The sequence below is a fragment of the Schistocerca gregaria genome, chromosome 5 (assembly GCF_023897955.1).
Source record: "Schistocerca gregaria isolate iqSchGreg1 chromosome 5, iqSchGreg1.2, whole genome shotgun sequence".
Taxonomy (NCBI): Eukaryota; Metazoa; Arthropoda; class Insecta; order Orthoptera; family Acrididae; genus Schistocerca; species Schistocerca gregaria.
The window spans coordinates 529,962,094-529,978,006 of NC_064924.1; the positions used below are offsets into that span (position 1 = coordinate 529,962,094).

Sequence of the window (15,913 nt, forward strand, 5' to 3'; positions counted from 1 at the left end):
TGTTGGTCAAGCATGGATCTGAAACAATATTTATGCCCACCGATAAGATAAAAGAATGCTTAAGAACAGCAAACAAAGTACAGCTTCTGCTAGCAACTCCTGCTGTATAGAATTCCATTTTGTTGTGGACAAGTATACACTGTGTGACAAAGCAGGTTGGGATATTTTTATTTCTCCCCTTGTTTTGCCATCTGCCTGCTTAGAATTCATTTTTTCACTTTTAACTAACCACCTTTAACATACATGAGTATAATCTGCATTTTCGTAAAAGAGCAAGGTTGGCCCTCAGTTTTAAAGAACATAACACCAGATCTGATTTTGTGCAAAATTTATGTATGTAATTGATTTTCTAATTTATTTTGACTATTCCTAGTTAGTATCTTTTCTTGTAGGGTGGAATCAGTAATTGTTATGTAACTTAAATTCTATTGTTAATGTATAAACAAATATAACTTCTGTACTAATTATAAACATTTGGAAGATGAAATACTAGTAATCTTAAAGTATCTATTTACTTCTATTCTAAAACATGTTAGCAAAGCCAGCCCTTAATTAACTCCCACAAATTTCACTTTTGTCAAAAGTATTGTTTGTGTAACTATATTTGTTAATTTCATGATTTAAACAACTACTTCAGCCTAAATTTTGTAGTAGAAAAAACTGTTAAAATAATCAATTTTTTGATGTATTCAGTTAATTGAATGAGTTAAGTTTTAATTGTGATTTCTGTAAATTTAACTTCAAACTATGTGTAGTTTCAGTACCTATTACTGTGAGGATATATAAGGGCCCGATTTTTGGTCCCGAGACAGTCAGTCCACGTCCGAGTTTCAAATGAGAAATCTGTGTTGGTTAGAACAACAACAATGCTTCAGATTAACTGTGAAATAAGGGTTCCACTATTAAGCTATGTGTTAAAACAATGACAGTGTGTGCTCCATATGTACCTTTCTATTCTTCAAGGACAGTGAACTGTGTGATTAGGTTGTTACTGCTAGTAGATGTTCAATAGTAAACTATGGTAGCAGTATGTGGAGGTTTGCCTGCAAACTATTAATGAGGCTTATGGACAACAATCAACAAAGAAATAAAAAGAAGCAAAGTGTCACATGTGGTTCCCTGGGTGAGTACTATTGTATGTGGGCACAGTAAACTAGAACTCACTAACTGTGACAGTGAAGTGTGAGCTCGAGCAGTTTACAGGAATTTAAATGGAAGAAATGATACAGCCAGTCATCACTGGGGCTCCATAATGAAGAAAGTGCTGCAGTCAATCAGCAAGCGGGTTCTATGGAAGCAGACACTGAGTACAGGAGCAGCCAATCAGCACGCAAGTGGACACAGCTTACTGGAGATAGACAATACGCCTTGCTGATCCAGATGACAACAACAAGAAACACAGCAGAGTAGTGGCATAAGGGTGATTAAAAACAAGGTAATTCATTGCAAAAGCTGTTTTGTATTAAGTGATACATAATGAGTGACCTTAACCAACAAGGCTGTGTGATGAGATACAAGGGACAACAAAAGACTGGTTCTCTAGAAGAAAGAGATTATAAATCAGTAATGAATTTAACTTTGAGTGATAGGGATGAAAGTCCTATTGTAGATGAAATGATAAAAGCATCATCTACATTGTTAGGTGATGTGAGCGAAATGGATGAAAACAGTACTGAAGTGGGTGAGATTGTTAAGGTGAAATAGGAGGAATCTAGTAGTGACCGTCAGCAAGAGCAAAAGTTTACAGCAGACGGAAATATGGAAGCGATGTTAATGCAAATTATGAGTATTTTGAGTAAGACGAGTATGAAAGAAGATAATAGTATGGCAGAAAATAACATCAGTAGTATGCTAGTAGACATTAGTAGTATAAGAACTGACATGGCTAGCCTAAAAGATGAACTGAAGAAAGAAATTAAAAAGGAAATTAAGGTAGTTAGCTCTAGCCTTTCAGAATTAAATAAGAAGGTTGAGGCAGAAGGGAAAGAGTGTGATGAAAACACAAAGTAGAGCAGAATACTAATGAGAAATTAACATTGATGAGTAGTAAATGTGTAGAAGAGATTGAGAAACTTTGATTTGACAATAGTACGAAGGTGGAGGCTACTGAGAAACAGTGTAAAGATGAAATCAGAGCTTCCAAGAAATTTTGTGCTCAAAGTACAGTTAAATTTGAGAACCCAATCGGTCACATTAAAAAGTGATTTACAAACAGAAGTAGAAAGCAAGTGTGCAGTGGTGGTAGAGGAAAACCTGGAAAAATTAAATGAAAATGTAGATTCAAAATTTACTGAAATGGAGAAAAAGGTGGAAGAGGTACAAAATCTAAAGCACATATAAAGTGAAAGTGGGTCTGATTACGACAGCAGTTTTAAGGATGATAGCAATGATGAATCCAGTAGTGATGAGGATGAGGTGTTTGAATTTATAATTGATAATGATGGCAATGTGTTACATAAAGAAATAATAAAGGAGGATAATATAGGCCTAATGAAGAGTTAGCATTTGAGAGTGGTACTGAGGAAGAGGACCCTGCTATATGTTATTGACTGTGCCTGATAACCATTTTGGTAAGCAGGGCAATAGCTTTTACAGGGAGAGGATTAATGAAGAAGATGGCATGCTAAGTATAAAAAAAAAAAGTGTGGCACCCTGTAATAACAGCAAGAGTTCAAGGTATACATATTTAGTGTTTACTGGATAGTGGTAGTGATTTTAATGGCACTTCACAGGCAAATTTTGAATATATTAAAAACACAGAAGGTATAGTAGTAATGCATGTTTCTGGAATAAAAATTATTGATGCTACTGGTAAGTTATCGAAGACTGTGAAACAAGATGTACTATTATCTCAGGAATTGGCAGGACAGCTGTTGGAGTGCTATTTGTTGGTGATTCAAACTTCAGCATTGATGTAATATTTGAGACTAATTTCCTGTGCAATTGACAAGTAGGGGGTTCAGTGTTCTGTGTTGGGTTCATTATGTGGCAATAATGCTTACCCCAGCTGTCTATCTCATTTTTCATGTTTCCTGAGACAGTCAAACTCTTCTCCTGTTCTATCTGAAGTTTATAAGTGAATCAGAATTGTTCTATCCTCTACTTTCATGTGATTTTATACAGTAGGATACTTTAGTATAAAAATACTGTAGAAAAGGTTTCTCTAATGTTATCTGTGTGTATATGTATATTATGTTTTGCTAGTTGGAAGTAATGGAGTTATAAGAGTATGGAAGAAAGTAATTTTGGTACCATGATTAAAGAATATATGTCAAAGAGGTAAGGTAAACAGAAAATGAAAGGTGTCAGCATGTGTGAAGGATAATTAACATCTGAAGCAATCAGCTCATGGGTGCAGCAGCAGAGGCAATATGCAGGAAAAACCATCTTAAATATGAGATCATAATATTAATTGGGGTGTAATAGAAGTGTTTGTGTTCAGTGCAAACAGTATATGGAGATAACTATAGAAGTGTGACATGGTACAGCCTTTTCGAACATTAAGGAATTACAACTTTAAACATAGTTGCCGCGAGTTATGTGTGTAGAAAGATTAAGCAAAATTTGTAGGTATATTGCCCTTCAGATTAGAATATCAAGCAATTTGATGGGTGCAGTGAAATAATAGGTTTTCTGATTGATAATTTTGTCTGAATAGTAATGAGAGTTAAGTTTGTCTTACCATAAGGATCTGTTACTGTGGAGTGTTTTCCAGGAGAATCAACTGAGCATTAGACGAGTGGAGTAGATGTTTATATATTAGTCAATGAAACAATAAAACAATGAATAATGTTAGGGTCTTAATGGTTATGGAGCCTGTCTCTGCAGTAAGGATTTTTTTTCTGAGAGTGCACTCCACTAGCTAACAAGGTAAGAAAGGTAAGTAAGGTAAGTAAGATAGTGGAGCTGACAGACATGATTGAGTATGGAAAAAATAACTGTATACAAACAAATGTGATGTAACTATATTGAGGATCTATTTTTGAACTAGGCAACCTTGGCTACTGTATATATAATGCAATTCATGACACTGCAGCTGGGAATGAGAAGGTAACACAAATAGAAATATTTTAGTCGTATAATGCTGCATCATTGGACCTATACGTTATCTGAAAAACTTCTCTTTGTATTTTAAGAAATCATGAGCTTAAAGTGGCAATACTGGGACAAAGAATGGTAATTTTGGTGATTAACTGATAACTGTGCTGCTAAACTTGTGTGAATATTCTGACAGGTCAACTATTTGGTACCATTTAGTAATTTTGTGAGGATTTAATTCTCTGGTGGAATGAGAGTGGTGCTCAGCTGAGAAGCGAAGTGGGGCAATGATTTTGTACAACTTCCATCACCTAAATATTGATTTGAGTAGTAATTAAGTTATGTGATGGTGACTATTTTTTTTTTCATAATGTAATGATTAGTAAACCTATGCTGCTGCACATCTTGAGTTCTTGCTATTTTGCAAATGGGAAAGAGACCCAAATCTTTGAAGTTTAACCAGTTTCAGACAGTTATGACTCAGAGTAAAGCTTGGTAGTGCAATGTGCACTCAATTTAAAATTTTTGCTAGTCCACACCTTTCATATTATAGTCAATTTTAGTGCTAGTTATTGTAATGTTATGAGAACTATGTGATGTATTTATTTATGATGTAATGACTATCATTTACCATTAGTGGTAATTATTATTTTCTTAGAATTAAGTTAGAAGTAAAAAGTAAGTAGTAAGTGTACTCAAGTAGGGTATTTTCTAGTAGTAAGTGTACTCAAGTAGGGTATTTTCTTCTATTTTTTTTTTCATGTACTGTGGCAGAGGAGAACCACCTATGAGGGAACTGACTGCAGTGCATTTCCTTGCTAACTGCCACTTGGACCTGTTGAAGGTGTGGGCAACTTGGTGAGAAGATGTGTAAAAAGCTAATTGAAAAAGTGGAAGTGCTAGCGAAAATGACTAAACATTGAACAATTGAAATTTTGTGTCTAAACATGAACTGAAATGTACAGTGTAATTTGACTTCTTTGCTACCTGTGAGTATTAATTTTTCGTTAAGCAAGACAGGACTTTTATAAAATGATATGTATCTTTAAACGTATAATCTTCGCTTACCCAAAAAGACAGCACTTATGATAAAGATGCAAAATTTTGTTAAAAGCGTAACTTGTGATCTTTTGTGACACTGTACGATGCACTGTATGCAAATATTTTTTATGGGGATTTTCATATGGCCAGTTCATATAAGTATAAATTTGAAAACACATATGTACTGTAGTTTTGATAAGATTTCCTATGTAATTTTATTTTTATTTTTTGTGTGAACCCAATTTATGGGGTCACTTCCCCTCTTGTTTTGCCATCTGCCTCCTTAGAATTCATTTGTTCACTTTTAACTAATTGCCATTGACATACATGAGTATAATCTCCATTTTCATAAAAGAGAAAGGTTGACCCTCAGTTTCAAAGAACATAACATCAGGTCTGATTTTGTGCTAAATTTATGTACGTAACAGATTTTTTAATGTATTTTGACTGTTCCTAGTTAGCATCCTTTGTTACAGGTTGAAATCGGTAATTGTTTCGTAACTTAAATTCTAATGTTGACGTATAAACAAATATAAATTCTGCACTAATTGTAAACATTTGGAAGACGAAATAGTAATAATCTTAAAGTGTTGTTGTTGCTGTTGTCTTCAGTCCTGAGACTGGTTTGATGCAGCTCTCCATGCTAAAGTATCTATTTAAATCTAGTATCTAAAGTATCTATTTAAATCTATTTAAAAACATGTTAGCAAAGCCAGCCCTTAATTAATTCACATGTGAATTTCAGTTTTGTCAAAAGTATTGTTTGTTAATTTCATGATTTAACAAATAATTCGGCCTAACTTTTGTAGTAGAATGAGTCAAGTTTTCTATAAATTTAACTTCAAACAATGTGTAGTTTCAGTACCTACTATTGTGAGGATATATAATGGTCCAATTTTTGGTCCTGAGACAGTCAGTCCACGTCCGAATTTCAAACAAGAAACCTGTGTTGGTTATAACAACAACAATGCTTCAACTTAACTGTGAAATATGTGTTCCACTGTTGGGCCATGTGTTAAAACAATGACAGTGTCTGCTCCATATGTACCTTTTTATTCTTCAAGAACAGTGAACTTTGTGGTTAGCTTTCTACTGCTCGTATATGTTCAGTAGTAAACTATTGTAGCAGCATGTGGAGTTTGCCTGCAAACTGTTAATGAGGTTTATGGACAGTTTAAACAATAGTGCACTGGCCACATATATATAACTGTGTATTATTTTGGAAAAGGGGGGGGGTTGCTGTGAAATGCAACTGTGCTTCTGTCTCTCTCTTTTTAAGCCAGTACGTCACCACCAAGGACAACAATCAATGAAGAAACAAAACAAAGCAAACCAGCACAACTGGAACCACACAAAAGACTGGTCACAGCCTGTTAGCTGAACACAAAAGGGACTGCCATCTGGGAAATACTGACATATTGGCCAGAGCAGAAAATGTTTTCTGACATGGAAACTATGAAACAAAAGTCAGTAAGCCAAGTGTTTCAGCAAAGACAATGCAATATCATATGCACATATCATAGAGATTCACAATAATCATTAGAATTTTAATGGAAAAGAAGGTGGTGGTGGTAGTTAGTGTTTAACGTCCCATCGACAACGAGGTCATTAGAGACGGAGCGCAAGCTCGGGTTAGGGAAGGATTGGGAAGGAAATTGTCCATGCCCTTTCAAAGGAACCATCCCGGCATTTGCCTGAAACGATTTAGGGAAACCACGGAAAACCTAAATCAGGATGGCCGGAGACGGGATTGAACCGTCGTCCTCCCGAATGCGAGTCCAGTGTGCTAACCACTGCGCCACCTCGCTCGGTGGAAAAGAAGGAGATATTAAGTTAGATAAAATGAGGACACTGACTTTATGCTAGTACAGTGACAATTAATTATTTCTAATTGAGAATGATGGCATCAGCTATAGATAATCACCCACTCATTACCACATAACAGATGGCAGTGCTCTCCACACAACTTTATAAAAGCAGCGGCCCCTTAGAAACATTCATGCAGTTTCTGTTTTACCTCAGATGATATCTACTGCCGTCAGGGCAGATATGAAACCTTTGGGAATAGTTTAGTGTATTATGCATGACCTCTCAGCCCAGAAATTTTAACTGCAGTATACAGTGATCACAGAAGCCAGCACAGTGTAATAAAAAAATGTTTCACGATTTTGAAACTAGGTCAAACATCGTTTTCAGACTATATATGGCTGAAATAACCAAAAATTAGGATGTTGACATAATGATTAATATTAAATGCGAAAGGAATATTGAAATGATAAATCTGTACCTCAGGCTATGCTGCAGATTAATCTGTCACCGTGATCAATATTTTTGTGTTCAAATTAGGTGGCTTCATAATCTCACAACCAGACTGATCACTCTGTAACAACTATCATATTATGGGGAGATTTAGGGACACTATAACACTGAAGTCCTACCTTTAACAAAAATACAACTGCTTGTATTTTTGGACAAATATTAAAATAAATATAAAGATAGCGCTTTGTAGCGATTTTAACATTGCATTTTAAAGAAAAAAGTATTGCTAGGCATACTTCATTAAATATGAAACAAGGATTCAATCTGAATCCCAAAATATATTGTCCAACATGGCGAACAGCAGATACAAATTGAATAAACAACCCAATATTTATCTCAGACGGAAACTACAGTTTCGCATGCAGTGTACTGACTGGGAATTGGACCATACATCCTCAACCACTGCTGCCAGCAATCATGTAGAGTGACTACACTCCTACAAAATCATTCTGGCATAATACAGAAGGAAAAACCAGCTTCTTGTAGGCCTTGTTCATCCTCAATGAAGTATTGATAATGGTGTCTTTAGCATCTTAAAGGCATTCTTGTCTAAAATCAACTCATGATGTTTAATCTCAAAGATAAATAATGCTCACAACCATTACGGCATGTATTTAAAGCAAACCTAATTTACATACTCATAGTGGTGCTATGAATGCCACTCTAACGAGACTGGTGCGAAATTTGGATACCCATCATCTTTCAGATGTAGAAACACACCAACACATTTTCATTTATGTACTATTTTCATGTAATGAACAAAATTATAGAATGAAACAACAGATATCAATTACCAGTTTTCCAGGGATTCATAGATGTTGAAAATGTTTTTACATCAGTTTCAACAACATGCACAAACAGTATTTGAGAAAAAAAATTCACCGATTCAATCTACACCAGTAAACTGAAGATTACACGCATCAATATGGAAAAGACACGATTTTTTCTGCTTGTGTCACTAATTATTTGTACAATATAGATTTTACAGTTATGCTGGACAGTGGGTTAATGACCAGAAACAAATGTCACAAGAAAAAATACTTAAGAGTATTATGAAAAGGATAGATGCTACTAACCATATAGCAGAGACGCTGAGTTGCAGATAGACACAACAAAAAGACTGTCAGAAAATGAGCTTGTGGCCAATGAGGCCTGCATCACAGATAAAAGACACACACACACACACACACACACACACACACACACACACACACATACAGGGTGTTTCAAAAATGACCGGTATATTTGAAATGGCAATAAAAACTAAACGAGCAGCGATACAAATACACCGTTTGTTGCAATATGCTTGGGACAACAGTACATTTTCAGGCGGACAAACTTTTGAAATTACAGTAGTTACAATTTTCAACAACAGATGGCGCTGCAAGTGATGTGAAAGATATAGAAGACAACGCAGTCTGTGAGTGCGCCATTCTGTACGTCGTCTTTCTGCTGTACGCGTGTGCTGTTCACAACGTGCAAGTGTGCTGTGGACAACATGGTTTATTCCTTAGAACAGCAGATTTTTCTGGTGTTGGAATTCCACCATCTAGAACACAGTGTTGTTGCAACAAGACGAAGTTTTCAACGGAGGTTTAATGTAACCAAAGGACCGAAAAGCGATACAATAAAGGATCTGTTTGAAAAATTTCAACGGACTGGGAACGTGACGGATGAACGTGCTGGAAAGGTAGGACGACCGCGTACGGCAACCACAGAGGGCAACGCGCAGCTAGTGCAGCAGGTGATCCAACAGCGGCCTCGGGTTTCCGTTTGCCGTGTTGCAGTTGCGGTCCAAATGACGCCAACGTCCATGTATCATCTCATGCGACAGAGTTTACACCTCTATCCATACAAAATTCAAACGCGGCAATCCCTCAGCGCCGCTACCATTGCTGCACGAGACACATTCGCTAATGATATAGTGCACAGGATTGATGACGGCGATATGCATGTGGGCAGCATTTGGTTTACTGACAAAGCTTATTTTTACCTGGACGGCTTCGTCAATAAATAGAACTGGCGCATATGGGGAACCAAAAAGCCCCATGTTGCAGTCCCATCGTCCCTGCATCCTCAAAAAGTACTGGTCTGGGCCGCCATTTCTTCCAAAGGAATCATTGGCCCATATTTCAGATCTGAAACGATTACTGCATCACGCTATCTGGACATTCTTCGTGAATTTCTGGCAGTACAAACTGCCTTAGATGACACTGCGAATACCTCGTGGTTTATGCAAGATGGTGCCCGGCCACATCGCACGGCCAATGTCTTTAATTTCCTGAATAAATATTTCGATGATCGTGTGATTGCTTTGGGCTATCCGAAACATACAGGAGGCGGCGTGGATTGGCCTCCCTATTCGCCAGACATGAACCCATGTGACTTCTTTCTGTGGGGACACTTGAAAGACCAGGTGTACCGCCAGAATCCAGAAACAACTGAACAGCTGAATCAGTATATCTCATCTGCATGTGAAGCCATTCCGCCAGACACGTTGTCAAAGGTTTCGGTTAATTTCATTCAGAGACTACGCCATATTATTGCTACCATGGTGGATATGTGGAAAATATCGTACTATAGAGTTTCCCAGACCGCAGTGCCATCTGTTGTTGGCAGTTGTAACTACTGTAATTTCGAAAGTTTGTCTGCCTGAAAATGTACTGTTGTCCCAAGCATATTGCAACAAACGGTGTATTTCTATCGCTGCTCGTTTAGTTTGTATTGCCGTTCCAAATATACCAGTCATTTTTGAAACACCCTGTACGAATACAGTCTCAAGAAGTATACATGAGGGAGATCCAATATCACTAAAACTCAACCTTGGGTGAAGTCACCACATCCCTAAACTTGAAGAATAAAGATGGAATGATGTTAATGTAATGTACCAGAACCACCTTCTTTTGATAATGACATTGCATTGTTTACCTCTAGTGCACATACACTTCAAATAATGGTTGAAAGAACTTGACAGTCCATGTATCAGTTACAATAAAACTAAGGTAATGTAAAACCAACTCATGAAGAAGAAACTTGTTATAATTAGTAACAAGGTCATGGAACCAATCTATGATTTTTTTGCCTAAGGAGCTAAACAGATCAGTCTCAAAATAAATAAACAGAAGGGTAAAATAATCTGGAGTTCTTTTGGTGAACTGAATTAAGTTTTAAGAAAGAAGCATTCGATGTATCTGGGTGTATATTACAAATTTTGACCTGCGACCTTTAATAAGATAGCCCACCAAAAACTGAGGGTTGCTCAACAATCAATGGAGAGATGCAAATAGATGCTGGTAGTGGATGGACCATGAAGTTGTCTGCTGGATTCTAAGGTATAAGAGTAGGTGGGTATATGACATTATAAAACATACAGGAACAATTTGGACACACGTAGCTGGATACTATTAACTCAGAGAGAATTCTTGGAGGGGTCTTTAGACAGCAGTGAATGTCGAACGGCAGATGATGATGATGACGATGATAATACGACTACATGTATAGCATATATGTATCACCTAAAAGACTTGCTACATGTGTCTGTACATTCTTTGAGACAACTACACTATATTTAAGTGATGTGCACTTCAGAGACAATCATAAATCACCTCTTTGTGAGAGAGAAGCAGACTGTAGTGACATTACACTACAGTTTATGAGAGAGTGGCAGACAGTGGTTGCAAGCTACAAGGCATGCAAACATAACTGAGTGCCTGTTGATCTGTTTTGACGCTGCTGGTAATTCACAGCATCAGGAAAGAAATTAATCATGGCAGTCCAAAAGATGGCAGGATTGTGTATGCTTCCTAAACTGTCAAAGATAGCCCATCTGTTGACACAGTTTTGATAAAGGAGCATTATTAAAGAAAGCTAGTGCTTTGGGTAGGAAAGTTTTTCATGGACACTATACACAACTGATTGAGTGTTTCTTCTAGGATTTGTAAGTGAAGTACCAGTGAAGCTCAGTTGCATAAGGGTATATTAAGAAGTATACTTACACAAAGAATTGGTAATGCACTGACAGGATGCAAATTTGCAAACAAACCAGATTGGTAGAAGGGCCTTTTCTTCTATTTATGAACTGAAGTGAGTACTTACAGAAAAGCTGTAGCTATTATAATTTTGAACAAATAGTTTACAATTGTTATTTTCAGTATTCTAACCATTCTAAATTTACAACTGCAGTTCACTTTATTTAGCATCATTGATATTATGAAAAAAAGGTATTCTGCATAAAACTAAGCAGGTAAGTGAGAATGTTTAAGATTTCTTATGATAGTAATTACATTTTAGTCTCATGATAACTGTCAAAGATGAAAAAATAAAATATATCCATAAGATATATGCAAGTATTTTCTCCTACCTTTCTATTTTCTTGTCCAGTGATAACAACTGCGGGCCTGTGACCTGTTCTACAGTCCTATGTACACACAAAGCATGCTATTAAATTTTTAAGCAGCAGTTAATAAGTTGCTCAAATTATAAACAAATACTTCTTGTTAGCACAATAGCATGCTTCTAACTTCAAAAGAGCTTGACTCAATAAGACATTCTGAATTCATTCAGATTATCAATGTCTTTAATTCAAAGAAGAAAGCAAAGATGCATGCAGAAGAAAGTTAATGATGATGTTAAAAGACATAAATAATATTATAATACAAGCATATCATAAAAACATAATGAAAACTATGTATAGTATGTCTATCTTGAAACATGGAGTAAAGGTACAGCCTTTTTTCTGGAACATAAGTTAAAAAACACACTATAATCACGAGAAATATTTTGTTAGAGCTCCCTAGCATACAGTGTAATTGGACCTAAACAGATTCTCATTTGAGTTGCACAAACCAGTCCTTAAAAAAAGGTAAGGTAAACATGGAAGTAGTTCATTAATCCAGCATTAACTCTCCACAAGAGACTAGAAAAGTATTATTCAGAAATCATGGGCCTTTGGATAGCAAGTTGAGTGGTGTACTGTCCTGTAGGAAAATGACACCCATACACCCATCTTTGTGTGTCATGTCAGGAAAAGTAGAGCTTCTCAGAATAGTGGTATAGAAAGAATCGGTATCAGCTTTCTATAAAGCAAAACTGTCCAAACATCATGTTGCACACAAAGCCATACAGGGCCCCACAGGCAACTACATCATTTAACTTCATACAGAATCTACACCCTGTACACAAAAATATACAGATAATTTAGAATCCCTATGTGAACTATTATTTATGTCATGAGTGGTTCCCTTAAAGGCCCTCCAAAGGACTGGTTGCATTATAGTTTAATGCTTAAGGGAAATTCTGTAACTTCATGACATAGAATATTTCTAGCTTCCTTCAGAGGAATTCCTTCAGGAATTTACAATGAGCAAAAAGACATACTTTTGAATGCTTTGTAATAGGTAAACATTTTAATTCCCTTTTTTGCTTTGGTTGTGAAATTTAGAAAGTACTAAATATCCTGACTGAAACTGGGATTTGTATTACACAAGAAAATAACAGTCAAGAGGAAAAGAAAAAGTTTGAAATTCTTAACAATATTCTGAAGTAAAGATGTTTCATGATAGACATCTTGTCATTTGTCGTTCTTACAAATGCGCAAATGCATATGCAGAAGGCCCTTTCCTCATGCCGCATGCATTTATGAGACACTGTACAGTTAGCAGCACTATACACATAGTTGAGCTTTCAACATTTTTCTTTTATTACTTTCAGTTATCAAGTAGCCATTGTGTTAGCAGATTTACTAGCATTTCCCTCTGATACTGAATTTGTAGGTTGATGTTACTACTAAAGCCCCAGATGAGATGTCAACAAATGGAAACAACCTTGTAGCATCTGATGAAGCTAAAATATAGAATAAGAGTCTAACTATAGAAAAGTAAACAACTATAAATACATAGCACTCTGAATATGTTCCCTATATCTTGAAAGTAGAGATAATAGGAAAGTAACACAAACACATTTTCAAAACCTTAGTTCACTTTTTTTCTTATGTATTCTACAAAATGGAACAGTCTGACTACCTAAGTGTTATTATTTTATGTGCTCTGTTGTTGTCACCAATGTCCAATTTGATAATTTAGTACACAGATGCTAGTTACATGTTTATCATTTTTCACTGTTTACAATTTATGGTAACTGATTAGTCATTTCACACACTGAATGGATACTGATAAAAGGGGAGGGAAGGAAGGAAGATAATGATTTAACATACCACTGAATGGGTATTGAAAATAAACTTATATTGCAGAGATAAGGGGTTTATCTTTTTTTTTAATAATCTGTAGTCATGATATGTATTGAAATGCATTTTCATGCCACTAGAAGATAGTTGCTACTAATGTATGGAGATGGGAACAGGCCTGTATGTTAGCTGTTTAGAAACATATTTTCTTTTACAAACAGCAGTAGCAAACCATGTATTCCCAAGGAGCATAGCACTGTGGAGCTTTTTTGAACTTCATGACATCAGAAGGATTCAAAGATGACATGAAGCTACTGTAATCAGATTTAGGCCACTTACATTACTTAAAAAAGAAAAATAATACATTTGAAGTACATGCAAAGTTAATAACGTTTCATAAAATTAAATATCAAAAGTATCAATTATTATGAACAGATTTGTCTAGATCTGTGAGAATAAAAATAGTTATTACCTTCTTATTAATGCGGAATACCCATGTCTTGATGTTTGTGTAGTGATTGTGTGAAATATGGTCAATTGTAAAAACAGGTCCATATTTTTTGGAATGCCTCCCTTCTGGCCAAAAAGATGGAAACGTTTGCTGAAATATAATGTAAATATCTTATACATAGAGCAATACATAATCTGAAGAAACAAGAACTTAATTTCAAATGGCAACAGGAAAAAAAGCTTGAAATTAAGAACTGAGTACATACTGAACTGTAAACTGATATTCTCTTGCAAAAGATTACTTTGACAACTAAGGTAGCTTTCATATTGTTGGCTAAATATGACTACTCCAAGTGTGTAGTACTCTGACTATATAAGAGTATGATTTAACAATTTTCGACCTAGTAGGACTTGATAAGAATAAAACGTTGTACCAGTCTCCTTACTAAAAACACAGCTAATGAAAAAAAATCAATAGATGGTTCAAGACACTTGGATTATCACCTAATTTGAACAAGATTTCATACATACAGTTCAGTGCTTCTCACAGAACCCCACAAGTTACAATAATAGTCTCTTAATACAATGAAATATAACAAGCAGAAAGGGTTGAGTTTTGGGGACTAAAGATTAGTCCACAATCCTGACTAGAAAAAACACTGCCTAGTATTAATCGGTTATGTTTGTGGTACACATGATCAGGGATATAGGTGATTAAAAAATTAAAGTAGTTCATTCTTCATATTTTCGGTTACTACTGAGTTAGAGGAACTTTTTTGGTACATTGAACTTGAATAGCGGAATGAAACTGGTGAATGCCACACCATTTTTTATAAACAACATGATACATCATTTTAGTGAAGTCTATGATATAGTAATATTTCATGTGAAACATTGTGTGTTGGCATTTTATAACTTATTATTATTATTATTTCTTTCCTTTCTCAGACGTTATGTCTGGTTAAAAATGGAAAGTGAACACGGAACTTGATCAAGCGCGACTTCCTTTTAACTGTACAGTATATGTTATATTGCATTTAGGAACTTTCGGGTAATTGAAAATGTATCAATAATTACAGATTTCTGTAGATGTATATATAAGTTTGGATGTAGCTGTATTGCGTTGATGTACTGGTGGTTATTGTGTGGTATGACTCCTGCAGTTGATAGTATAATTGGTATAATGTCAACTTTATCCTGATGCCACAAGTCCTTGACTTCCTCAGCCAGTTGGATGTATTTTTCAATTTTTTCTCTTGTTATCTTTTGTATATTTGTTGTATTGGGTATAGATATTTCGATTAGTTGTGTTAATTTCTTCTTTTTATTGGTGAGTATGATGTCAGGTTTGTTATGTGGTGGTGTTTTATCTGCTATAAAGGTTCTGTTCCAGTATAATTTGTATTCATCATTCTCCAGTACATTTTGTGCTGCATACTTGTATGTGGGAACGTGTTGTTTTATAAGTTTATGTTGTACGGCAAGCTGTTGATGTATTATTTCTGCTTCTGGGGTATTCTGTATTTGCTAGTACTGTACATCCGCTTGTGATGTGATCTACTGTTTCTATTTGTTGTATGCAAAGTCTGCATTTATCTGTTGTGGTATTGGGATCTTTAACAATATGCTTTCTGTCATATCTGGTGTTTATTGTTTGATCCTGTATTGCAATCATGAATCCTTCCATCTCACTCTATAATTGCCTTTTCTTAGCCATGTGTTTTATGCGTCTTGATCTATGTGTGGCTGTGTTAGATGATACAGGTGCTTGCCATGTAGTGTTTTCTTTTTCCAATTTACTTACTTTGTATCTGTTGATGTTATGTGGTCTAATGGGTTGTAGAAGTGGTTATGAAATTGCAGTGGTGCAGCCGATGTACTTAC

The 15,913-nt window shown here is 35.6% G+C and overlaps 1 protein-coding gene across 1 annotated transcript in view; it reads right to left on the reverse strand.

Moving 5' to 3' along the window:
- LOC126272182 (uncharacterized) overlaps positions 1-15,913 on the reverse strand; it is a 1,390,907-nt gene that overhangs the window by 101,209 nt on the left and 1,273,785 nt on the right. The window contains 1 exon segment of the mRNA XM_049974835.1: positions 14,052-14,180. Coding sequence (XP_049830792.1) covers positions 14,052-14,180 — 129 coding nt within the window.